Source organism: Lichenostomus cassidix, chromosome 25 (genome assembly GCF_008360975.1).
Source record: "Lichenostomus cassidix isolate B80296 chromosome 25, HeHo_3.0, whole genome shotgun sequence".
Lineage (NCBI taxonomy): Eukaryota > Metazoa > Chordata > Aves > Passeriformes > Meliphagidae > Lichenostomus > Lichenostomus cassidix.
This window is the reverse complement of record NC_139505.1, coordinates 1,972,272-1,997,040: the sequence shown is the minus strand read 5'-3', so window position 1 is coordinate 1,997,040 and position 24,769 is coordinate 1,972,272. Positions and strand designations below refer to the sequence as shown.

Here is a 24,769-nt window from a genome sequence, read left to right as displayed (position 1 = left end):
CCCCCACCCCAAAAGGGTTCGCCAGACAGAACAAGTTTATTTGGATTGATTTGGAAATTAAATGGGGGGGACACCCCAAAAATTCCCCACCAGGGTGGGAGCAGGGGGTGGTTGGGGGGTCCAGGCTGGGGGTGATGAGGGGGGCTGGAGGTGATACAGGGTGCGGGGGTCAGGGCTGAGCATGATGTGGGGGTGTCACCCCCATTCTGCCCTATCCCAACTCCAGGTTCCATCTGCTGCGCTGACACCAGGGTGGGGGTCCCAGGAGTCCTATGCTGTCCCTGGAGGGCTTCCCAGACTGTCACTGCTGCCCTGGCACCTCCTCCTTCTCCTCCCCGCCCCCGCGGCGTCGCTCCCGCTTGGAGCCCCCCAGGCAGGGGGGCGCGGGGGGGGCGCGGGGGTCACTCTGCCACTGCTGGGGCGTGCGTGCAATCACTTGCAGAGCATGCAGGGGCCCGGCCAGCTCTGCCTGCAGCGCCTCGTGCACCAGGCGGTGCCGCTGGAGAAGGGGGAGCCCCACGAAGCGCCCGCTCACCACCAGCACCCCGAAATGCGTCTCGGCGCCGGGGGGACCTCCGTGGTGGGGGGAGTCGTCCCGCACCTCCAGGTGCGTGGGCTGCAGGGCCGCCGTCAGCTTGGCACGGATGGTGCGGGCCAGGGGCCCCCCCGCGCCCCCCATGGCCCCCCCAGAGGCCGCCAGGAGGGGACCCCGCATCAGAGAAGTGCTGCAAGAGATGGGGGCATTTAGGGGGCTGCAGGCATAGAGGGTCCCCCCGGCCCCCCTCCCCCGCGGCGGCCAGGAGAGGACCTCGCAGGGGAAGAGTTTGAGGGGATGTTTTGGGGGGCTGAAAGGGAGAAGAGGCTCGAGGAGAGGGGGACGGATTGAGTTTGTGGGTCTCTGGAGGATTCCACCTCGAAAATAGGGATGGCGGGAGGGCGGCACAGGGAGGTGATTTTTGGGGGCCTTCGTCGGGTCAGCCTCTGTTATTGGGGAAGGCGGAAAGTGGAACAAGGGAGTGCCGGGGACGGCCAGTCTGGGGGAGCCCTCCGGAACGAGCTCCTGCCACGGGAATGGCGGAGGGAGGCGCGGGGGATGTTCCGTGGAGGTTTCGGGCTCGGAGCTGGGGAGGGGTCCCAGAGCAGGAGACAAGGGCCTAATCCCCCTCAGCCTCCCCAGCCCCGGGGTGCACCCAGAAGCCCCCACCCACCGTGGAACCCACACCGGCTATCCCCCGATCCTCCCACGGGACACCCCTCGGGACGACCAGATCCTCCCGGACTACCCGATACCCGGTTCTCACCGCCCTCTCCGGTCACGCTGCCCGGGGTCTCCCTGCCGCCGTCACGTGACGCCGGCGAAGCTGCGTCACGTGACATCCCAGTCCAATCCCCGCCACGAAGCCCACGGGCGGGTAACCCTCGACCCCACACGCCTAAACCACGCCCCCTCACCAGAACTCTCCCCTCTTTATTCTTATATGGAGTCCGTGGGCGGAGCCGGATGGTGTCGGGGCGGAGCCACGTGTGCGCGGGAAGATCCGGGGGGAAATGGGGAGAAGCGAGGGGGGGAGCCGGGGGGCACACAGGGGCCCGGCGGGGAAATAGGGAGACACGGAGAGGGAATCGGAGGGGACACGGGAGGGCACGGGGAGGGACACAGGGGAGGAGGACATGGAGGGGGAGCTGGGAGGTGGCTAGGGGGCCCCACTGACACGCGTGTGCAACACGCACACCCACTCACACGCACAGAGTCACGCCCTCGCCCCAGCCCGACTCCGCCGGAGCCCCCGAGGGAGGAGAATGAACTTTTCTCCTCCTCCCCTGCAGTCCTTCCCCGGTTCTCCGGCACCGCCGCACTCCCTCTCCTCGCCGCGGTCCCTCTCCTGGAGCCCTCTCCAGCCCGAGCGGCCCTTCCCGGGGGTTCCTTCCTCCTTCCCGGCTGTTCTTTCCCCCTTTCCCTGGGCACCTTTCTCCATCCCTCCATCCCGGATCCCCCTTCTGGATCCCAGATCCTCTTTCTCGATCCCCGGACTGTCACCTCCATCCCGGGCCTCCTTTCCCATCTCTCTATCCTGGATTCCCTCTCCATCCCCCTCCCGGGGGTGCGCTCCCCGCCCACCCGTCTCCCCATGGCCCTGGCAGCAGAGCCGTGGCCGGAGCCTCGTCTCCCTCCTACTCGTCGTCGTCGTCCTCCTCCCGCTGATCCCGGTGCGCCGGCGGTGGGCGGGCGGAAGGCGGTGGCGCGCAGCGAGGGCCATGTCAGATGTGCGAGGACCGGGCGAGCGGGCGGCACTACGTGCAGGTGACGTGGGAGGACGGCAAGAACTTCTTCAAGGAGCGTCCGGCTCCATCTGCTCCCAGATTATTTTAGCCCCCAGCTGCCTGGCCCCGGAGCAGGTGCTTGGGGATGGGATTTATCCACATGCCTGTATCCTGGGAGCGGCTCAGAGCAGTGGGATCCTGTGGGATTTCAGTTGCGTCTTTGAGCCAGGTGGTTCCTTCCCCAGCCCTCTCAAGGTCTTCTTTTTCCAGGTGTAGAAATAAGATATCCGATTCTCCCAGTATCTCTCCCTCTCCAGGACTTCCCAAGGGAGGGAGAGGGAAAGTCCTGGAATGGAGAATACCGGAGGAAAAGTTTTACTGGACACCACTTTTAACTCCATGAGTTTTCCCATCTCTCTGCTCTTAGATCCAGGAGGAGAGTGCTTACCTGCTGGGGTGCTGGAATGGGAGCCTCCTTGGATTTTCATCAGCATTTTGTATTTCCAACCTGCTTGTTTCTCCCAGAGCCTGAAGAAACCTCAGAATGGGCAGCTCTGGGTGGTCCATCCCCAACTCCGTGTCCACCTCACTCTCCGCTCATGCATACAGTTGGGAAGTCTTGGCTCTCCCTGCCTTCTCCCTTCCCCTCCCCACTGGAATTTGCCTTTTGGGATCAAAAGTCCTACTGGCTATTTTTAAAGTGCTGTTGGAGCCCACTCGGCTCCCGCTCCCAGTGACAGATTCGGCTGTCAGAATCTTCAGCTGTTTTTCGCTCCCTTTGCTTCAAGCCTGGGTGGCAACAGCCAGGATTCCCTCCTCGTTCCCATCCGGAGCCAGACCCAGGCCAGGGACCAGGATTTGCCTCTGGAGGGTCTAGGGGGATTTGGTGCCCCTCCTGTGGCATTGGTCAGGGTAAGTGGAGTGCTGGGATCCTTGGCAGAGGTGCGGGGATGGAGGGACAGGATTTATGCCAAGCATGGCATGGCAGGAAGAGTGCATCCTTTGGGATTGACTATGCGCATGGCCCATCCTGGAAAGAAGTGGGATCCACTCTTCCAGCTCTCTGGAAAATGCTGCTTTCCCCAAATACTTCTCTTTCTTCCTGCCCCAGTCCCAGTGCTGTAGCTCTCCTGGGCCCAGGTGGGCACAAGGCTTTGCTCCCTGCATGGCACAGCCAGGTGTGGAAAACAGCAGGAACTTGGTTTAGGAGGCAGAAGGCTTTCCTGAGTGTCTTCCCAAAGGGATTTGTGGGTGCTGAGATGCTGAAGGACCAGCTTCCCAGCCCTGTCCTCCTCCATGGCCTCTGGAATGGACCTGGAAAATCCTGGTGTGGACATTTCTGACCATTTCTCCTCCCTGCAAGGAATAGGGGCTGATGCAGCTACTTCCTGTACCTGTGCTGGTGGGATTTCACAAATGCAGCCAGCATAGTCTGGCGGTCATTGATCCCTGGGGACATCGGCCACCAATCCCTGGAGACACTGGTCATCCATCCCTGGGGACACTGGCCAACTTTGGCCCATGCCATGTTTGTGTTCAGGACTTGACTGTGCCCCAGGAGAGGAAGCTGTGACAGAAAATGTAGGAAAAGCATTCCTTGTCAGGAAACATCCCACTCCCTATTGGATACATTCCACAGGGAAAAGCACTGCGCTTTTCCACAGGGACTCACTCCCAGGGGTGCTGGCAGGGGGTTTCCAAGGAGGAAAACCCATGGAGTTCCAGGGAAGCTCCCATGGCTGATGTGATCCCACAGTCCCCAGGGTCTAGGGGCTCCCACCTCCTCCTGGGGCTCCTGTGCCCCTCCTTCTCTGCACTCCAGCTGTTGTTACCGGCTGGATCAGAGCCCGGCTAAATTTAGGAGGATCGATTTCAACCCCCGCCTCTGCCCTGCAGGGGAAAGGACGGAGCAAAGGTGGCCAGGGACAAAGAGCCGCGGGGGGCTCCACTCCCTGGTCTCTGGACAGGCTTCCAGAACCCCGGATTTTATCTGGCTGCAAGGCCATGGAGGAGTCCAGGGAGGCTGGAATTTTCCCAGGTCATTCTGCGGGTCTCTCTGGCTGTCAGTCGGGGCAGAGCTTGTGACAAGGACATCCATGTGTCCCGCAGCGAAGGAGCTCCCAGCGCTGGGAGCCAGATCGTTTCCTGAGGAGGCTGATACAGGTGAGTGGGGCAGTGGGAAAGCAGGAAATGAGGGTCCGAGGACATCTTTGGCACCCAGGGGTGCTTCAGTCTCTGATCCCACATGTGGTGTCTCCAAACTGAGGGAAGAATGGCATGCTCAACACCAACACTGTGAGCAACATCTCAAGCTGCACTAAGCAAGATTTAGGTTGGATATCAGAGAAAATTTTCTCATGAAAAGCCTGATCAGGCCCTGGCACAGGCTGCCCAGGACAGCAGTGGAGTCACATCCCTGGAAATGTTCAAAGCCATGTGGATGTGCCACGTGGGGCAAGAGGTGGCCTTGGAAGTACTCCGTTGGACTCGCTGGTGGCTGCAGAGCCCCTCTTAGTCCCATCTGCCTGTCTCTCTCCAATCACACCTCTGCTTCCAGGGGAGCTGCCAAATGAAGCTGGGAGCTGCTGGCGGGTGAGAGATCCCCCAAGCTCTGCATGGATGGGAATGGGGAGACGTGCTCACAGTAGGAACCCAGGGCAGCTGGAAAACTCCAGCCTCTTCCTCCGAGCTTTCCTGCTCCTTCTCCTCTGCAGGCATGGTAAGGATCCGCATGTGCGGAGCTGTTCCCTGTAAAAACCAGGAGACAAGTGCTTCCAGGAAGAAACTCCATGGGAATCTGGAGCAGGCTGGATGGTGGGAGGTGGTGGGAGGAGGAGAGGCTGCCCTTCCCCACCCCATCCCCTTTCCCAGGGAGTCGTCCTGTCTCTCCCAGTCTCTTCCCAGTGCAAGATCCTACGCTGCAACTCAGAGTACGTGGCGGCAACACTGCACCTGCGCGGCCCCAGCCGTGGTGCTGCGTTCTGCACCGCACTCCGCTCCTACTCCCTGTGCACCCGGCGCACTGCCCGCACCTGCCGTGGGGACCTGGCCTTCCACTCTGCTGTGCATGGCATCGAGGACCTCATGATCCAGAACAACTGCTCCAAGGAAGGGCCCACAGCCCCGCCCCGGCCCCGGCCCCCAGCCCCCAACCCCCAGGGCTTTGAGTCACTCGACATCTGTGATTATGAGCGGAGCTTCCTTTACAAGCATGGCCGGCCTCCTGGCTTCCAGCACTGTGCTGCCTTCGGGGACCCCCACATTCGCACCTTCCATGATGACTTCCACACGTGCCGGGTGGAGGGCTCCTGGCCACTCTTGGACAATGACTACCTGTTTGTGCAAGCCACCAGTTCGCCAGTGGCCAAGGGGTCCAACGCAACAGTCACCAGCAAGGTAACACTGCTGCACAGGTTGGGCAGCAAATCCAGACTCAGGGCACCTCCTCCACTTCCCAAAATCCCTGGCACCACTTCAGTGAAACCCAGGGGGGATGAGGAAGGAGGGACAACAGGGGTGAGGAAGGAGGGACAACAGGGGTGAAGGTTGTTGAAGGCACCCTGAAACACTGCAGTTGCCACCAGATGACTGTGTGGTCCATGGGGTACCTGGAGGAATTTTGCTGGGTTTGGCTCCATCTGAGTTTTCCATTGCTTAAATGGTGTTTAAAAAGGAAGGAAAGAAGTAAAGATTACAGTTATCCCAAAAAGACTGTGGCAGGAATGGTTTGAGGATGGATAGGTGGGGTGGAACCTGCATTCTGGGATACCTGGACACTTGGGATGGGAACGTCGCCACCATGCTCATCCCCCTCCCACCCTGCTCCCCACAGCTCACCATCATATTCAAGAACATGAAAGAATGCATTGACCAGAAGGTCTACCAGGCTGAGCTGGACAATGTCCCGGCAGCCTTTCAGGACGGCTCTGTGAAGGGGGGTGTGCGTCCAGGTGGGAGCAGCCTGATGATCTGGGAGCGCAGCCCTGGCCGACACGTGGAGATCCGTGCTGATTACATCGGCACCACCATTGCCGTGCGCCAGGCTGGCCGCCAGCTCTCCTTCTCCATCCGTACTGCCGAGGAGGTGGCCCGGGCCTTCACAGAGGAGCAGGACCTGCAGCTGTGTGTGGGGGGCTGCCCCCACAGCCAGCGCATGTCCCGCAGCCCCCGTGGGCATGGTCGTGTTCCTGCAGAAACAGCACGGGCACTCTGCCGGGAGATGCTGCCTGTGGAGGATGTCTACTTCCAGTCATGTGTCTTTGATGTGGTGACCTCGGGGGACACCAACTTCACCATGGCAGCGCATGGGGCGCTGGAGGATGCCCGGCTCTTCCTGCCCAATGCTGAGAAGCTCCACATCTTCCAGGCTGGGGGAAGCTGCCCGCTCATCTCTCCATCCCTCCTCCTCTGCCTCCTCTCCTGTGGACTCTGGGCTGTTTTGTTGCACATTTAACTTCTGCCTGCTCTGTGGGGAACCTGTGAGAGCTGCTGGCTCTAAATCTGTGGCTGCAGCCAGGAAAGATGCCTCACCTTGGAGGAGGTGTCTCCACAGCCATAAGGAGTCGGAGACCCAGGAGAGGGGAGAGATGAACCCCTGGTTTGCACCCACTGGTCTTACGTGGATGGTGCAGCTGTTCTCAGCTCCTCTCCTTAAGGCAGATCCAAATCTTTTTGTTCTATTTTGACATGTTCCTTTTCCCCTAAGGATGTGACATTGCAGTGCATCGAAGAAAAATAAACCCTCTGGGTTAGAAATCCCCTCTGTCCCTCAGAGCCTTTCCATGACTCACTTCCCACCTTTCTTCTGGTGCTAATCCAACAAAATTCTACACAGGAACCCTACAGATCCAGAAATAATGGACTCAAAGCCCAAAGACCAATTTTTAGCAGTAAAACATGTTTTTTAATGGATTTGGGACCCTTCACTCAGCTGCTCCCAAAGCTGAGCAAGGCCACAAATCGGTTTTGGGAGTGTTGTGACCAAGAGGGAGACTTTTGAGCAGAAATCAGCTGGTTTTGTCCATATGCTCCTCTTCCAGGATAAAAAACAGGTCAATCTCCAGCAGTGGGAGCTGTGGAGCTTCAGGCCTCCTACATCTCAGGCCACTGTTGCTATTTTCTCTTGTTTTCTTGGCACCTGTTGTGGACTTGATTTAGCTGGGTCTGGACTTGGAACCAGTGTCGAGTGTCAGGGAGGACAAACACCCCTTGGGAATTCTCTCCCTTGGGCCGAAATTCTCTATCACTGCTCAAATCCAACACAAACTGGAGCTCTTGCTTGGAAAACAGAATTCCTGATGGCAAAGAGCCAGCTGGGCATACAGATGGGAAGGGTATCGTCCCGTGGAAGGTGCAGAACTGCAGAGGGGAGGGCAAATTTCACATATTTCAGAGGATTTCAGCAAAGCAGACAGAGTTCTACAGGAGAATTTTTTTCCATAGGGAAGACTTTCTGTTATTTTTAATGAAGTATTAAAAACTTGGCCATCCCTGTCCCACAGAATTGCAGGAAGGGCTTGCGGAAATGGGGGAAAGGGAATTGCAGCCCCTCCTGGCATGTAGGCTCCATCAAGGGAGGTTTTACAATTCATGTTTCCATACATCCATGGAGCTTTCTCGCTCTTTATTCTTTTGTGCCAAGGGCACAAAAAGTAAATACGAAAACATTTCATGGATATTGTAGCAAATTCCCCCTTGGATGGGCACTCAGAGCACACAGTGACGAGTGGGAGACCTGCTCCATGTCTTTTACCCTGCTCCCAGTAATCCCTGATGGGTTTGACATTAAAGGGGTCTATTTCTGTGTCCCCATTTCCTGTCATCTGTCTCTCCATGTCTTTGGGCGGCAGTGGCAGGTGAGGATAATAATATCTCCTTCCTCCCCTGCTCCTTTGACTCCGGAGTTTTGGTGGATTAAATGAAGCAGGAATGAGGAAAGGAAAGCAGGCTGCTTCCTGATGTGCTCCACATGTCCCTGTGGGGAGAAAATCACCTGGGGAGGAATAAAATCCTCTGTGGGGAGATAAAATCCTCCATGGGAAGAAAGTCCTGCCTGGGGAGAAAGTTCTCCACAGGGATAAAATCTTCTATAGTGATAAAATTGTCAGGTGCAGGGTTGGTAGTGCTGGAGCTCCTGGTAGAAATGGGACTGATTTGATGATGCAGAACCTAATTGTCCTTTAGCTGTTGGCCAGTGGAGCCAATCAACAAGAATTCCATGGGGAAAGGAGGGTTCCCAATGGAACTAGACCTTTTCTCCGCCTGAACAGCCCATTACTTGCACCACCAGCACTGGGGTCTGGTGCTTTCCTTGCCAACCCTTTCTCAGGAGCCCACCTTTGAAATTTAGAGCCCAGCTCCCCAACTGAAAATGTCCAGGAATTCTGCTGACCTGCCCGTGATTTGGAGGCTCTGGTTCCAGGTTGGAGGCCTGGCAGCTCCACCTGACCCATAGTCACACCAGGAGCTGCCCAACATGGACCCTTCTGACAACTGGATTACAACATGGAGAAGCCGTTGCTGATGAATTATGGAATCATTAGGGTTGGAGAAACTTCTGAGATCATTAATCATTAACTGTCCCACAGCCCTGCCAAGGCTACCACAGACCCATGTCCCCAGATACCACATCCACTTGTTTTTGAACAGAATGATGCCTCCACCGTTGCTCTGTTCCAATGCCTGATCTCCCTTCCCAAGAACACGTTTTCCCCAATCTAAAAGCTAAACCTTCCCTTGGGGCCTCTTCCTCTGGTCCTGCCCTTTGCGAGAAGACCCTGAACCTCCCTGTCTCCAACCACACAGGTTGGGCACCCAGATGCTGAACCACCCAAAGTGGGCTCCCATCAGAACTGGATGGAGTGACCGAGGTGTTTTTTAGCAGGTGACATCAGCCAGGGAGGGAAAGGGACGATCCAAAGTCCGCTGACGTCAATGGAAACACGCTTGTTGACATCAAGCGCTGGATTGGCAGATTGGCGCCGATGTTCTGCTCCTTTATTCCGGGTGGGGGAAAAGGTCTGTTCTCTGCCTCAGCACAGCTCTAAGAACCCTCACGTCTCCCTCGTGCTGAGGAGGAGCAGTGTGGAACAATTTGGGAATGAGCCAGGCCCATCCCACACTCTGCACATTCCCCCTACTTAGCTGGACCCCTGCCTAGTTATGGCTCAGGTTTGAGCCTCTGCAGGGTGTCCAGAGGAGGTGGTGGCCCTGTGACAGAGGGAGGTAGTGGCCCTGTGACCTGCTGTGACACCCTGATACCTGCTCTGACAAGAGTCAGACCTGCAGCCCCACCATGAGCTGCTCCAGGTGGCCCAGGTCACCTTGTCCAGGGAGTGTTGACCGAAGTTCCCTCCTCCAGGGGACGAGGCTCTGTGTCACAGGGCCCATTTGAGGTGGAGATGCTCAGAACACACCTGGAAGTGTTCACAGCCAGGAAAGTTCACAGCAGCAAAGGAATAAGGAAATTTTCCTTCTTTTCAGCAGCCAAGGCTGCTCCAAGGCTGCGAGCGAGAGCTGGAGGAATCCAGCCTGGGGAAGAGAAGGCTCCAGGAAGACCTGGGTGGATGGATGGACGGATGGAAGGATAACTGTCTGCCATTCCTGAGAAAGCCTCTAGATGTCCACAGATCCCAGCACACGGGAAGGGCTCCGGCACAGTCAGAGCTCCAGAGTGCCGGAATGTCCATCCTCACCCCTGACAACCAGGAATCACAGAATTCCAGGCTGGTTTTGGGTGGAAAAGACCTTATAGATCATCTTCACGGCAGGGACACCTTCCAGAGATCAGATGGCTCCAAGTCCCACTTCTCTTCCCCAGGCTTGATACTCCTAGCTCTTGCTCGCTGCCCTGGAGCAGCTTTGGCTGCTGAAAAGGAGGAAAGATTCCATATTCCTTTGCTGTCTGAGGGGTGCCGGGGGCTCTGTCAGGAGCTGGGGGAAGTCCCTCTCTCCCAGCTGGAGTGGAGCTGATGTCACTGTCTCTTCCGGCCAGAGCAGATGACAAGCACGGGACTTTCCAGACCCAAGATCTGAATTCCTCCTTGTTTATGGATGGCTGAACTCTTCTGGAGCCTTATCTCCCCTCTCTCTGCTCCAAAAACACAATCTAGGCAGAAAACAGGGGAAGAAATCCCTCCCGGACTAAGAACTGCCAGGCAGGGGAGCTTCCACATCCCAATCCCCAGCGGGAGATGGAAAAGTGGAACTTCAGAGGGAAAATCTTCCTGTGCAAGCCCAGAGGGGACTTGTCCCCCTCAGGGAAGGAGAAAAAGGGATCCTGATCCCTGTCCCTGAAGAATCTCAGACATGGAGGTTAAAAGCTTCTGCTGGGGACAAAACAGCAAAAAAGGGGAAATTTTGGGAATCCACAGTGGGGATCTGTCCTTGGAGCTTTTCAAGCCATTCCTAGAAGATCTCTGAGGAGTGTCAAACCTCTGTACCTGGCAATCCGGCATAGCTGAGCATTCTCTGCCTGCAGCTAGGCACTAGAGACCTTCCCTTCCACCCCCAAACCACTGTTGGGCTTTAGGAACTGACCCAGACGTGCTCTGGAGCCTCCACTCTTGAAAATCCTGGGCGTGGGACTTTTCAGGAGCTACCCCAGTCCCATAGTCCCTTGTTTTCCAGCTGGGCTCTATTCCCAATGTTCCCTGTACACAAACAACCAGAGGAAATGCCTTTTCCGCCCCAGCTCCCAACCACACAGCCGGGACACTCTGTCCCCAAGCTCTAGCCATTGTGGATCCCTTCCCAGCCCTCTCTCCCCCCTCCCAGCCTGGAATATGCTGGAAAGGACCATATAAGGTGAGAAACATGGAGCAAACAGCCCGTAGAAGCTGTGGGGCTGCCGGCACCCTTCGGCTTCCCAGTGATCATGGCTGGATACCGCTTGTCCGATAGCAGGGACAAAGGCCAGGCTGTCACAGGAGCAGCGTGGCTTCTCCTGGCAACCAATCCTGATAACCTAGAGCAGAAAAACACGGATCTTATCAGCACCAGGAGCTGTGCTGGCAAAAACAAGTCTGTGCCATGCCCAATTCCTTCCCTGGGACCCACCCGGAGCCCAGTGAGTCACCTCAGGGGCAGGTTTCTCGTTTTGTGGCTTTGGAAGTGGGTTATTCTGGGGCTAAGCATTAGTCACACCGTCCTGGCCATCCCTCGCCCCTGGCCAGGAACTCCGGGAAAAGCAATGGATCCAGCCACTCTCCTCATCCATCTGCCTTCAGCAGTGGAAATGAGGGTGGGGAATGCTCTAAGCACCATGATCCCATGGGAAAGGAGCTGGGAGGGGGATGAATGCCTTAAATAACAGTGTAGTGGGAGAAGGAGGTTGTCTCTGCTCAGAACTCCCGGTGATTTCTCCTGATTTCCTTGTTTTTGAAGGAGATTTGACATTGGGAATCTTTGCTTTTTACAAATGAAAATCCCGCAGTGTTCCCAACCCTCCAGATCCATCCAGGTGTGCTGCTAGTGTGAGAACACTTCCTGGAGCAAGTCTGACCCCTGAGGGAATTCCGGCAGCAGGGAATGGGGAGGGATTGCCATCGGATGGGGGTCAGGGGGGGAAAGGGCAGCCCTGATTGACAAGTCTGGAGGAATTTAGAGAGGATTCAGGATGTGGACCATGCCTTGGATCATATCCTTGACAAGTTCCTTGGCACGGGGCTCCAAGGCCTTTTGGCTTTGCTGGAATGTGTCTAAGCAGCCCTAGGCTGGGGATGGTTTCCTTGGAAAGGCATACACCGATGGGAACTGGAGAGGGAGAGTGTAAACATGGCTCTGACAGGAATGCCAGCACAGATCTAAGGGGTCGAATATCCCATGGCAGAGAAGGCCGGAAAAAGCTCCCCACCTTTTGCCTAATTAGAGCAAATCCTTAATTCTCCATTAACCCATCACCTTTTTCCTAGTGGGAGACAATGGGGACCAGAGGAAAAAAGGTGCAATTCCTCCATTCCTCACCGAACCAAGGAATTCCCTCTCAAGGAGCAATTCTGTCCTGCGGTTTGGCAGGAGAGCAGTTTACGCTCCAAGGTTTATCTGGCACTTTATCGGTTTATACGATCAGGTGTGAATTAACTCCAGGGGAAGGAGGCTTTGGAAGGGCAGGAAAAATGCCAGGAACACTCGGACAAACAATCTCTTAAGGAAACTCCCAATAAAAACACCTCCCTGTTCCTTGTTGGGGTGGGGAGCACTGGGAGCCCCCCATTTCCATTCCTCCAGTGCTGGGTGGCTCCATGAACATTGTTCTCCTGTTTCCTCCGCTCCCAGTGTTTTCCTGAACTGGGAAAGCACTAAGGGCTGGGAAAAGAGAGGGAAAGAGCCTGTGCCTGTCCTGGAGTAAAGCTGATCCAGGGAGTGAAATACAAGGATTTCTTGGAAGCCAAAGTCTCTGGGAGGGGTTGGGGGGGAGGCAAAATGCTGTCCCACTCCTCACATCCCAGCTGGAAGACAGGGCCACGGTTTATGGAACGGATGTGGGTGTTTGCTGCACTTTGGTTCAATGTTTGGGAGGGATATTTTGGGGAAGAAGGAGTGGGAAGTGTCCCCAAAACAGAGGGGGAAGCAGTAGAGGGGGTAGAAACACTCCCACAAATGCACCAGAAGGAAGAGAGGGAGAAAGAGACTGAGGAAGGGGGTGAAGCCCCCCTTCAGGACCCGACCTGGCCGCTCCCAGTTCGGCAAGTACAACACGGCCCGTCCCAAACTGGAGCCAGCGCCCTCGTCCACCCTGAGCCTGGGAACATGACATGCTGTTCTGCGCTCTCCATTGGCCACAGCCGCCTCCCGTCCTCGCTTCCCATTGGTCCTCTGCACTGTCACTCCGCCTCCGTCCGTGCCCGCCCTATGGAACACGAGCGGCTTGCTTTCACACGCTGTCCACGCTCCGCTTCCGCCGCTCTGATTGGTCGGCGCGGCTGTAAACAAGGCAGCGGCGGCCAATGGGAGCACTGATCACGCGAGCAGCACGCCTGGCCACGCGCCCTCGGCGTGGAGCCCCCAGGAGCAACAGGCGCGGGCGGGGGTGGGCGGGGTTCCCGAGCCTATAAAAGGCAGCGGCGGTAGGGGAGTTCGCAGAGCTGTGAGGCCACAGGCAGAGTCGTCTGTGAGCTCTTTGCAGCTCCTCGGGAAAAAAGTGTCCAATCGCTGTTTTTCTCCGGACTTGCCTGGTTCGGGCGGCTTTTGTTGCTCCACGAGGATAAAGCCCCGCAGCCGTTGCTTTGTGCATCCCCGTGCTGCCTCAGCCATGGTAATGTTCAAGAAAGTGAAGAGCTTCATGGTGGCTTTCAGCGAGCCCGACAAGGTCTACTGCAGCGGGGACAAGGTGGCTGGGCGTGTGCTGGTGGAGGTGGCCGAGGTGACCCGTGTCAGCGCCGTCAAGGTGTTGGCATGTGGCGTGGCCAGGGTAACCTGGGCCAAGGGCCCTGCCCAGTGCCGGCAAGAGATGGAGTACCTGCGCTTCGAGGATGTGCTGGCGCTTGAGGAGCAGCCCACGGGTGAGGGCATGGGGCTGGAGTGGGAGCAAGGGTTGCCTTAAACACCGGTTCATAACCCCAACCCAGCCCTGACCCAGGGCTTGGCAGCATGGGGGTGTGTGGGGCTGGATGGGGGGGCAGAGGGGTTGGGGGGGGACAGAGAGCCAGGAGTGCCCCTGGAATTGGCTGCATGGGTGCTGTGGTGGGTCCCAGTGGAGCCCTTTGATCCCCAACACGGAGTTGATGTTGTGTCTGGAGTGTGGAAAGATGACCAAATACAGCAAAATTTATGAACATTGGAAGGTTTGGCCAAGTCAAGTCGAGGTTTGGGAGCTAAGGGACAAAATCAGAGCCTAGGGAGCTCCTGTGATGCGTTTTGACACCACAGGGGTTGGTGACATTGGTGGCAGTCAGGGAGGGGCACAGGATCACACCCTGGGGCTGGAGCAGGGAGATAGTGGGGAGGTGGAGGTGGGGTGGAGCCAGTGGGAGTGCTGTGTTCTGCCCCGGGGGCTTGGGGTGTTGCTGAGGTGAAGGGAGCAGCATAGAGAGGACATGGGGTTCCAGGTGTTGCCCAGTGCCCTCGGAACTGAGGATCACCCTGGAGCTCCATCTGATGTTTTCTTCCCCCTTCTCTCCTGCAGATGAGGATGGCTCAGTCATCCTGAGACCTGGGAACAAGTACGAGTACAAATTTGGCTTTGAGTTGCCCCAGGGGTGAGTATGAGGCAGCACCTGCCTCTGGGGATGGAATTAAATTGGAAAATCCATGTTTTGGCTCTGGAGTGACCCCCTGCCTGTCTGTAGGCCACTGGGCACCACGTTCAAGGGGAAGTATGGCTCCGTGGATTACTGGGTGAAGGCGTCTCTGGAGCGTCCAGCCTGCCCCACACAGCAGGTCAAGAAACGCTTCGAGGTGATGGATCCTGTGGATGTGAACACCCCGGAATTGCTGGTGAGATCGAGTTCTCCAAAAGCATGGGAGAAAAGCCCTTGGGGAGGGTCAGCCAAACCCTGTGGCATCCAGCTGTCTTTAATCAGCTCTGGGCTGAGGGGGATTAAGGGTGGGATTAAGGAGTTCTGGATAATTCCAGAAATTGGCACTGGGTGGGGCAGGTTCTGTACTCCAGGGGAATTTGAGGGTTGGTTGCAAAAAGGGAAGGAAGGGAGGAGGGTGGGAAGGGTGAGATGGGGTCAGTGGTTGACCATTCCCTCTCTCTGCAGTCTCCAGTTGCAGCCAAGAAGGAGAAGAAAGTGTCCTGTATGTTCATACCGGATGGACGCGTATCCGTCAGTGCCCAGATCGACAGGAAGGGATTCTGTGAAGGTGAGGATTGCTGGGAACAGGGAACTGGCGGTGGGGAGAATCAGTTAGGGAACCTCTGACATCCCAGACGTCTTGGTTCTTCCCTTGACAGGCGACGAGATCTGTATCAATGCGGACTTTGAGAACACCTGCTCGCGCATTGTGGTGCCCAAGGCGGCTATCGTGGCCAAGCACACATACCTAGCCAATGGTCAGACCAAGGTCTTCTCCCAGAAACTCTCCTGTGTTCGTGGCAATCACATAATCTCTGGCACCTCTGAATCCTGGCGTGGCAAAACCATCCGTGTGCGGAAGCTCAAACCCTCTATCCTGGGCTGCAACATCCTGCGTGTGGAGTATTTCCTGCAGGTGAGTGGGGGATCTCCTCATCCTCCTTCTCATCCTCCTCCTCATCTTCCTCTGTATCATAGGGATCTTCATCCTGTCCCAACATCCCTAAATCCTGGCTCTTCTCCTGCAGATCTATGTCAGCGTCCCAGGCTCCAAGAAGATCATCCTGGAGCTGCCATTGGTCATTGGGAGCCGCTCAGGCATTGGGAGCCGCAGCTCCAGCATGGCTAGTCAGACGAGTTCTGAAATGAGCTGGGTGGACCTGAACCTCCCGGACGCTCCAGAGGGTGAGTGGAGTGGGATCCACAGGGTGGGATCTCTGGATAGTGAGATCACAGTGTGGGGGCCCCCCTCAAGGGCTTGAGGGCCAAGCACAGGTGAGCTCATGAATCCCTCCCTGCATCCCCACAGCACCCCCATGCTATCTGGACATTGTTCCTGAGGATCACCGGCTGGAAAGCCCCACCACACCACTCCTGGATGATCCGGATGGATTTGACAGCCCCATCTTCATGTATGCGCCCGAGTTCAAGTTCATGCCCCCCCCTACCTACACGGAGGTGAGCGCAGCACCAGCATGGGATGGGCCAGGTGGATCTGGGATCACCTGCCTGGGTCCCTCACCTGCTTCCTGCTCCGTCGCCCAGGTGGATCCCTGTGTCGCTAACAACAACGTCCAGTGAGCATCATATCTGGCGGGTCGCTCCTGCTTTTCTGGACTGAGCTCCATGTGCAACACACCTGCAGCACGTCTGGCCCCACACACCTGGAGGGGAAGTGCTCCCGCGGAACTGCCACATTCCTGAGGAACTGCTGCATTCTTGATGAACCACTGTTCCAGGGCCATTGCAGGCACCAGAAACTTGTGGAAAACCCTGGCACGCTGAGCCGGCAGAGAACCCTCACGGACTAGGGGGAGACAAGACAGATCCAGCTGGAAAAGGGCTGGAAAACCTCAGGTGTCATGGCTGTTGTGACATGCTAACTGTCCTTGCCCTGTCATGACGTGGTGACAGGCAGGAAACTCTGGTTTTCACTGATTCCATCCTAATTCCATAACTCTGGGTGCTGCTCTGGCTGCGCTGCACTCCTGCTGAAGGAGGGGGACACTGTGACACCATGAATCCATCCTGTCGTGACACAAACCTGTTACCGCGACTGATGCCTTTTTGTACTCTTTGGTTTTGTACATAGTATTTGGGGGGGGCGGGGGGGGGCGGGGTGAAGCACAAAAATGCAAATTTTGTACCTTTCTGTGGCCCCTGGGGGGCAAAATTTATAATAAATGAGTGAAATGGAACCTCTGTCTCTTGTCCCTCTGGGCGGTGGGAGGATGGCAGAAATGCCCCCCCTTGGGGTGGGAACTGTGACCCTATCTTCCCAGTTTCTGTTTTTTCTGGGAGGAGCCCTGGGGAGGTCTCGGTTTTTCCTGGGGAAAAAGCAAAAAGCTGAGCAAAAAAGTGGTATAAGGAGAGGAAACTGAGGCACAGAGAGATAAAACAGGCCTGGGAGGAGGGGAAACTGAGGCAGGCGGGGGAGTATTCCTGCTGTTCTTTCCTGCCTTTTTTGGCACTGCTGTAAGAACACCCCCCCTGGCTAATGTTTGGGATGTGGGTGAAAGGTGCTGGTGTTGAAGAACAAGGCCGTGACCTTGGCTCTGCTTCTTCCCCTCTCTCCCACTTGGAGCCCCCCCAAATCCGCTGTGCCTCCCTTGCTCACTGCCCCCAAGCCTTATCCCCATCAGTGCCTCAGTTTTCCTTTGAAGCCAGAGCCATTCTGGCTCCCGGCCAAAGAGGCGAAGGGTCATCCCACTCTGGGCCAGGAATGGGCTGGGCCGAGAGGGTTGTGGGAAGAGGGGGGGCACAGACAACGAAGGGCACCCCCTAAAATTAGGGAGAAGCTTCCAGTCCCCTGCTGGAGACCCTACAGTAACTGCCCTCTGAAATAGCTGGTTTTCCCCCTTGGAAAAGGCCCAGGAGGAGCCAGCACCACCTCCAAAGTTCCCCCCACCCGAGGGGGCTGAACCCTGCACTCACCCTCCCCCTCTCCCCAGTTTACAGCTCCAATTAAACTAATTAACGCCATAAACCTCCCCCGCCATTCCTCTGCCTGGCCTTTGTGCCAGAGCAGCTCTGGAGCAGGATCCACACAGATCTGGAAGTTCAGCCTGACCCTCCATGATTTTGGGGAACCCCCCACAAGGCATCTCCCAGGCCCTGGGTCTGTGATCTATGCTGGCTCTGGAGCTTCCGGATGGATTCCAACTGGGCCAAAGGGCTTGGGCTAAACTGCGAGCACTGTCAGCGTAGCAGTGAGAGCCTCCAGGATCGGAATGGGGTGGGAATATGGGATGGGAACAGGGTGGAAGCAGAAGGGGACACACGGAGGTGGGACAGGGCCCATGGTAAGGTAGAAACTGAGGCACGTGGCTGGTGGGAGGGGACACGTATCCAAGGGATTTGGGGCACCTCCCCCAGCCCCAAATCCTGCCCCAGGCTGGTGGGAGGGCGCATCCCACCCTCTGAAACCACCGGGGGGCTACAGATGGGAGTCCTATGGTTCCCAAAGACCCCTGGAAAGAGGGGAGAAAGAACGAAACAGGGATTAAAAGGGGAGTGGAAAGGGAGCAGCGGGAAGTCAACATGTATTGGAATGTTTGTAGCCTCAAACAGGAACTGGCCGGGGGAGGGGGGGGGAAGGCAGGGGGAGGCAGCATGTGAGGCTCATGTGAGCAGGCCTACCGCGACACAAATACACCCCTCTCTGAGAAAAAAACACTCCTTCCTCCTCAAAAAACTCACATTCCGCTTCCCCAAAACACCTTCCCCCCTCCAAATGCTTTTATCCTCATGTAAACACCCCCCCCAAAAAAATCTCGCCCCACCAAAAAAATGCCTCTCCCCCGAAAACTTCCCCCGAAAGCTTCCCCCCAAAAAGCCACCTTTCCTCATTCCAAAAACTCGTCCCTGAAAAAAGCCCCTTTCCTCCCCTCAAAATCCATCTTTCCCCTAAAACCCACATTACTCAAAACCCACATTACTCAAAATACACCTTCCCCCTCCAAAGAAAACTCCCCCCACAATAAACCAAACTTTCCTGCCTCTAAAATGCATCTTTCCACCCGAAATATACCTTTCCCTCCCCAAAATGATACCTTTTCCCCCCAAAAATACTTAACTCACAAAAATAACCTTTCCCTCCCCAAAACTGTACCTTCACTCCCAAAAAATCCACCTTTCTGCTCAAAAAAACCTTTTACAAAAAAATATAACTTTCTCTCCCCAAAAAACCTGTCTCCTGACAACCACTTTTCCCCGAAAAAAAACCACCTTCCCCTCCCCTCAAAACCTTTCCTCCCAAATTACCACCTTTTCTTCCTCAAAGAAACACATTTTCCACCTCAAAAACCCCCTTTCCTCCCTTAAAGTCCCTCTTTCCCCACCTGGGAACCCTGTATCCAACCCCCCACACGAAAAGCACCCAGAGCTGAGACAGAAATACCAAAATCCACTTTAATCCACGCAAAATTTGTTTAAAAAAGCACAAAAGTTAAAAAGCTACTGTAAAACAGAGGTGGGGGTGGAGGGGTGGTCAGAAGGGTGGCCAGGGCAGATCTGGGGACACCCCATCACCCCAAAAAGCACGATACCCCCGGGGCTCCCACTCGGGGGTCACGGCCCGGAGTTCCCCCGCTCCTCTCAGGAGGCCCCAAACTTGGGGGCTCCCGCTCCACCCTCCAGACGTGGGGCACAAGCGCCACCTGGTGGTAGTATGGAGGATGACGCGGGGACAGAGGACCTCGACGTTCCAAGAAGGGGTGGCAGGAGACCCTGCTGCCCCAGGGTGAGGTGATAAGGGACCCCAATGTCCCCGAGGGGTAAGAGAGTCCCTGCTTCCAGGCGGTGGGGTGAGGGGTTCCCTACTGTTCTATGGGTGGGGCAAGGAGTCCCTCCTGTCCAAGGAGTGTGAGGGAGTCCCTGCTTTCAGGGTATCCCTGCTACTGCAGGAGGGTCCCCACTGTTGGAGGGTCCCCACAGCCTGGGGGTGCCCGCTTTCACATGTACCCACTCTCGGGGTCAGTACACTGCCTCGTCGCCATTATCGTCGCTGTCAGGGCCGAAGGTCTCCCCATTGTCAAAGTATGACAGGACATAGTCGGTCTCCTGTGGGGGAGGACACGGGGAACACAGTCGCACCTGGGGATGTTCCCATCCCACCAACCTCCCCGGGGTTTCCCTGCTTCTACCTCTTCATGCTCCTCTTCATCATATTCCTCCTCCTCCTCCTCCTTCCCCTCTTCTTCCTCCTCCTTCTCCTCTTCCTCCTCTGATGTCACCTCCTCCTCCTTCTTCTCCAGGCTCTGGGTGGGTCAGGGGAATGTTACCATGGGTGACACCCCAAAATCCAGCAAGAGGGGACACCCCCACCTTCATCTCACTACCTCCAGCTTCTTAATAGTCTCTTCCTTGTCGAGTGCCATGTGTTGCTTGGGTATAAGGGGAGCAGTCCCTGGGGAGCACAGGGGACTGTCAGCCCCTGAGGGAAGAGGGGACACATGGGGTGGGTGCAGGAAGGGGTCACTCACTGCCTTTCCGTGGCCGCCTCACTCGGATCTTCAGCTCCTGTGGGAGGCGCCTCCAGTCTGGGGGGCAAAGTGGGGCATCGGTCAGCCCCCCAGTCAACCCCACATCCCCACTCCCTGCTCCCCCCAGGTACCTTCCTGTGTCTCCCCACCTGGATTCCAGTCGATGGCACTATCCACGGGGCTGGAGAGCTGGTACTTGTCTGAGTAGCGTTCGATGTCTGCAGGGGCAGCAGGGCAGAGTGTGGGGAAACACTCTGGGGAGACTTAGGGGGAACCCACCCCCGGGGATACCTGTGGGACCCACATGGGAATTGTGGATGGCATGAGGTGGTGCAGCTGGGGGGAATAAAATGGGGGAGCTGGGAGTTCCCAACGTGGTGGGGTAGAGGGTGAAGGGGCTGAGAGTGTAACAGCGCTGGAAAAGCGTTGGAGCAGCAGGGTGGGGGGAGGGCAATGGGAATTGGGACAGACTCCCTTTTGCCCCCATTCCCACCCCTCCTCCTCACAGGGGGATACAGGAGGCTCGGGATCCACACCCCTCCCCACTGCCCGGGTACCTCTGCGGGGCGCCCCCGGTTTGACGAAGTAGGGGAGCCCCCTCATCGCCCTGCGCAGCTCCTGCTTCAGGGCCAGCATGTACTCGCCCTCCTCGCCCCCGGGCAGGGGAGCGGCGCGGCGCTCCAGGGCCTGGGTCGGGGGACACGGATCTTATGAGCGTGTCAAGTGCTCAGCTCCCGAGGAGCCTCCGGACCCCCAAACCCCCGGAGGACTCACCGGGAAGAGGGGCGAGGGCTGCAGCGTGGGCGGGGGCAGCGCGTCCCCCTTCCCGATTCCCACGGCCTCCACGTTGAACGTCATCTGCCCCCGGCCCCGGCCGCGGCCCCGGCCCGCCATGCTGGTCCCCGGGGGCCGCTGGGGACAAGGTGACACCTCAATCCTGCTCAGCCCTGCCTTGTCGCGGTGATACCCCACGGATTCCCGCTCCCGGTGCGACCCCCAAGTCCCATCCCTGTCCTCTCCCGCCGCCCCGCTGTCCCGCTCCCCAACAGAGTTTCTCCCTCGGTCCGGTCCCGCTGCCTCTCTCAGTCCCTCCGTCCTGGTCCCGGTGCTCCCCCGGGCCTGATTCTTCCCCATCCCGGCTCCCGGTCCCGGGCTCCCCGATGGTAGTTCTTTCCCCTCGCGAGAACCGGTCCCGGTCCTGATACCAGTCTCGGTGTGTCCCCCTGGTCCCCGTCCCTGTCCCGGTGTCTGATCTCTGTGCACCACTCCGGTCCCGATGCCCCGCCCCCCCATGGCCCCCGGTCTCGGTCCCCATCCCCGGTTGTGGGTCCTCCCGGGGGCCCTCCCGGTCCCGATGGCCCCCTCGTACCCCCCGTCCCGATGCCGATCCCGATCCCCGTGACGATCCCACCCCGCGCAAGCGCAGTGGCGCCGCATGTGTCCGCGGCTCCGCCCCGCGCGGAGGGAGCGGTGCTTAGGCGCGAACGCCGCGCTGTTTGGCAGCTCAGAGCGAGGGGCGGAGCCGACAGAGGAAGCAATGGATGGACGGGGAGGGGGCGGTGACGGGGGCGCAGGGTGGGAAAAGGGGGATGAAAAGGGGTAAGAGAAGGGGGATATAAAGGTCCCTCGGCCCCCACGCCCGGTGCCCCCCAGACCCTCTGCCCTGGGGCAGGTCAGACCCCGGTACTAGGGCCTCCCTGGCCCCCAGCCCCGCTGTGCTGTGCCCCTCAGTCCCGCTGCCCCACGGCCCCCAGCCCTACTGTTTTGGGACCCCCAGGCCAGCTACCACCTGGCCTGCCCCAGTCTCCGATGCTCCATGGCCTTCAGCCCCGCTGCACGGCGACCTCCAGCCCCGCTACCCTACGGCCCTCAGTCCTGCTGGACTGTGACCCCCAGTCCCGCTGTCCCATGGACCCCCCGACAGCCTCCTGTGCCCCCCCAGCCCTTGGTTCCCCCTTCTCACCCCCACGCAGGGCCGGGCGCTGGATGCGCCGTAGGTGATTCATCCTGCTCCAGCCCCCCCGCGCCGGCAGCTGCCAAAAATAGTGCTGCGGGAGGGGGGGACCCTCCACATCACCTCCCGCCCCCCCGCCTCACCGGCGGCAGGCCGGGATGGCGGCCACGGGCCGCCGTCCCCGACACCCCCATCCCCGGGGCCGCGGCTACCGGGACCCGGAGCAGAGGGACCCCACGCTTCGGTTGCCACGGTAAAGTGGGGATGGAGAGAGGCTGAATGGGGGGTTGCCGCTGTGGGATGTCCCCAGTGCGTGGGGGGTGACGGCGCAGCCCCCAGGCCCGGGCTTGGGGGTGTCTCACTGAGGGGACTGAGGGGACTGGGAAGGCGCTGGATTCTTCCCCATTTTCCCGGCTGGTCGGAGCAGGATGAGCGGCCGTCGCCATGGGAACCGTGCAGGCAGAGATGGGGTGTGGATAGGAATCAGTATACCGGCAGGGATGGGGGTATGGGGCAGGGTATAGGGGTACAGGTAGGGATGGGGTTGGGCGCAGGGGATGCAGGTGGGACAAAGGGAGGAAGGGGAGGAGGATGAGGAGAGGGTGCAGGAAGAGATTTGACGAATGTGAGAGGAACTGGCGGCAGGGGCAGGTGGGGTTTTCGGGTGCGGGCAGGGGGGACGTGGGAGAGCGACACAGGCTGGGGGGCTCGGCCTCGCGGCAACTCTCCCTTGCTGGGGAAACTGAGGCAGGGAGAGGGGACACCTCATTCTGGGGTCTCCAGGGTCTCACCCTGTGCCCATTGGTCCCTAGTCTTATCACGCATCCTCTCCCCTTGCAGTGAGTGAGTGCCACCCCTGTCCCTGCACTCCGTCCTGTGAGCCCGGCCATGCCCAGCCCTGTCCGCCGCTCCCCCAGCACCGCGGTGCCACTGGGGCTTCCCATGATCCCGGCGGAGGGTTCGGCGCTGCTGCGCGCCGTATCCCAAGGGAAATTCCGCCTGACCCGGCTGCTGCTGGAGGGGGGAGCCTACATCAACGAGGGCAATGCCGCGGGCACGACGCCGCTGATGGCTGCATGCCGTGCTGGCTACGCCGATCCGCCCGAGCAGCCGCGGATGGTCCAGTACCTTCTGGAGAACGGCGCCGATCCCAACATTCCCGACAAATCCGGGAAGACGGCGCTCATGCACGCCTGCGCCGAGCGCGCCGGCCCGGCCGTGGCTGCCATCCTCCTGGCCCATGGCGCCGACCCTAGCGCCCGGGATTACGCAGGCGGCTCCGCGCTGGTTTACGCCCTGGAGCGTGGTGACCGGGAGACGTTGCAGGTGCTGCTTGACGCGTGTCGGGAGCGCGGCCGCGACGTCATCATCATCACATCGGCCACGTCTCCCCGCGGCACCAAGACCACCCGACAGTACCTGAACTCGCCCCCGTCGCCCGCGCTCTGTGCGTCCCCCTCCCAGGTGCAGGTGCGGGCGGCGCCGTCGCCAGGCGCCAGCGCGAGGGACGAGGAGCGCGACGTGTTCCGCTTCCCGCCCACGGCTCCGGCTCCAGGCGCGGCTCCAGAACCATCCCGGGCCGGGCCCAAGCGGCAGCTGAAGAGGCTCAATTCGGAGCCATGGGGGCTGGTGGTGCCGGGGGTGGAGGGGATGCGGGAACACTCCGAGGGGACACAGGGAAGCCTGGAAAGGACACAGGGACCCCCAGAGGGAGCACGGAGAACCTTAGATGAGATATGGGGACCCCTGGAGGGGACACAGAGACCCTTGGAGGGGACAGGGGGCCCCTCAGAAGGTTCGTGGGGTTCCCCTGAGGGGCCACGGGGGCCCCTGGAAGGGATGCAGGCACCCCCGGAGTGGCTGGCAGTGGGGCTGGAGGGGCTGGGGTTGCGCCCGCGCCGGCACAGCGTGGAAGGGCGTGAGGTCTCAGGGCTGCCAGGGGTTACCTGGGCAGCAGAACGGGTGCCCCCCGTCCCCCCCCCGGGGCGTTGGGCCCTGGCCCCCGATCCTTCACGGGGCAAACCCCTGCGCCGGGACCCCCTCAATCCTGAGCTAGCTACCCCTGGGCTGCTTCGACACCCAGCTGGGCTGCTGGAACGCTGTGGCTCTGGAACGCTGCCCCTGGAGCCCCCCGGGCCTGGCAGGGCTGGGCTGCTCCCCCCGCTGCCTCCCCGAGCACTGCTCCGCCGACATTCCATGCAGCCGGAGGCCCTGCGGCATCTCGGCGCCTTCTCTGGGGGGCTGGGTCCTGAGCCTGGCTCTTAGGGACCCCCCAGGGACCTGGCGACCCCCCAAGCCCAGCATCCCCCCTGGGAAGGCCTCACCTTGGGCGGTGGCACCGTTCACTCTGAACCCTGCTGAGGGTCAACTCTTCCATCCCTCTGTCGGCACAAACTTTGCGCAACCCCAAATTTCCTTGGGAGCTGGTGGGTGCACCCCCAGCCCTCCCGGGCATCTTCCTCCTGCCTCTGCCACCTCATCCTCCCGGCAGCTTTTTCTCCCGGACCTATGGCTGGGGGTCCCCAGGGTCTGGCAATAAAGGCTCCACCCTGTGCAGCTCAGTGGCTCTGAGGGCAAGGGGGGAACTATGTGTGGGCTTGGGGACACAGGGGACAGCTGGGGGCACAGCTGGATGCTGGCACAGCCAGACACCGGCACATCTGGGCACAGGGACCCCACTGGGTTCCCCCAGCTGCACAGCTGTTGCTTCGTAAAGCCAGTTTTAATGAAAGAAAAAAAAAAAAAGGTTTACCAAGACCTGAGTCACTCTACTGCTAGGCTGGGAGGGATGCTCAGGATCCTTGGGGATTGAGCAGCCTATATGGGGAGGG

General features: G+C 58.8%; 5 protein-coding genes across 11 annotated transcripts; 3 read left to right on the top strand and 2 right to left on the bottom strand.

The window, feature by feature from the left end:
• Positions 1-26: 26 nt before the first annotated feature.
• On the bottom strand, positions 27-1,446 carry BOLA1 (bolA family member 1). 3 transcript variants are annotated; one of them, XM_085082304.1, is made up of 2 exons: positions 1,302-1,446; positions 27-725 (listed from the first exon to the last, which is right to left on the bottom strand). In XM_085082304.1, the coding sequence occupies exon 2, from the start codon at positions 713-715 to the stop codon at positions 302-304; it is 414 nt and encodes a 137-aa protein (XP_084938430.1). In that variant the 5' UTR covers positions 716-725; positions 1,302-1,446; the 3' UTR covers positions 27-301. The 3 variants fall into 3 exon arrangements, with proteins under 3 accessions (XP_084938430.1, XP_084938431.1, XP_084938432.1); XM_085082305.1 differs by having other exon boundaries at positions 1,284-1,382; XM_085082306.1 differs by lacking the exon at positions 1,302-1,446 and adding an exon at positions 1,209-1,283.
• A 165-nt stretch (positions 1,447-1,611) lies between these two features.
• Positions 1,612-7,020, top strand: HJV (hemojuvelin BMP co-receptor). 3 transcript variants are annotated; one of them, XM_085082273.1, is made up of 5 exons: positions 1,613-3,174; positions 4,159-4,425; positions 4,820-4,981; positions 5,156-5,658; positions 6,095-7,020. In XM_085082273.1, exons 2-5 carry the CDS (start codon positions 4,359-4,361, stop codon positions 6,713-6,715), a joined length of 1,353 nt encoding a protein of 450 aa, XP_084938399.1. In that variant the 5' UTR covers positions 1,613-3,174; positions 4,159-4,358; the 3' UTR covers positions 6,716-7,020. The 3 variants fall into 3 exon arrangements, with proteins under 3 accessions (XP_084938402.1, XP_084938399.1, XP_084938400.1); XM_085082276.1 differs by having other exon boundaries at positions 1,612-3,174; positions 4,159-4,981; positions 5,134-5,658; XM_085082274.1 differs by lacking the exon at positions 4,159-4,425.
• Positions 7,021-13,331: 6,311 nt separating this feature from the next.
• On the top strand, positions 13,332-16,699 carry TXNIP (thioredoxin interacting protein). 2 transcript variants are annotated; one of them, XM_085082280.1, is made up of 8 exons: positions 13,333-13,763; positions 14,387-14,459; positions 14,550-14,697; positions 14,967-15,069; positions 15,161-15,417; positions 15,530-15,686; positions 15,811-15,959; positions 16,047-16,699. In XM_085082280.1, exons 1-8 carry the CDS (start codon positions 13,514-13,516, stop codon positions 16,080-16,082), a joined length of 1,173 nt encoding a protein of 390 aa, XP_084938406.1. In that variant the 5' UTR covers positions 13,333-13,513; the 3' UTR covers positions 16,083-16,699. The 2 variants fall into 2 exon arrangements, with proteins under 2 accessions (XP_084938405.1, XP_084938406.1); XM_085082279.1 differs by having other exon boundaries at positions 13,332-13,763; positions 15,811-16,699.
• Positions 16,700-18,899: 2,200 nt separating this feature from the next.
• On the bottom strand, positions 18,900-21,494 carry POLR3GL (RNA polymerase III subunit GL). The gene is made up of 8 exons (XM_085082299.1): positions 21,354-21,494; positions 20,759-20,896; positions 20,542-20,671; positions 20,134-20,202; positions 19,985-20,041; positions 19,841-19,908; positions 19,646-19,759; positions 18,900-19,562 (listed from the first exon to the last, which is right to left on the bottom strand). The coding sequence occupies exons 2-8, from the start codon at positions 20,876-20,878 to the stop codon at positions 19,476-19,478; spliced, it is 645 nt and encodes a 214-aa protein (XP_084938425.1). The 5' UTR covers positions 20,879-20,896; positions 21,354-21,494; the 3' UTR covers positions 18,900-19,475.
• A 43-nt stretch (positions 21,495-21,537) lies between these two features.
• Positions 21,538-24,700, top strand: ANKRD34A (ankyrin repeat domain 34A). Of its 2 annotated transcripts, none has more exons than XM_085082271.1 (2): positions 21,538-22,191; positions 22,779-24,700. In XM_085082271.1, the coding sequence occupies exon 2, from the start codon at positions 22,827-22,829 to the stop codon at positions 24,201-24,203; it is 1,377 nt and encodes a 458-aa protein (XP_084938397.1). In that variant the 5' UTR covers positions 21,538-22,191; positions 22,779-22,826; the 3' UTR covers positions 24,204-24,700. The 2 variants fall into 2 exon arrangements, with proteins under 2 accessions (XP_084938397.1, XP_084938398.1); XM_085082272.1 differs by lacking the exon at positions 21,538-22,191 and adding an exon at positions 22,310-22,408.
• Positions 24,701-24,769: the final 69 nt, after the last annotated feature.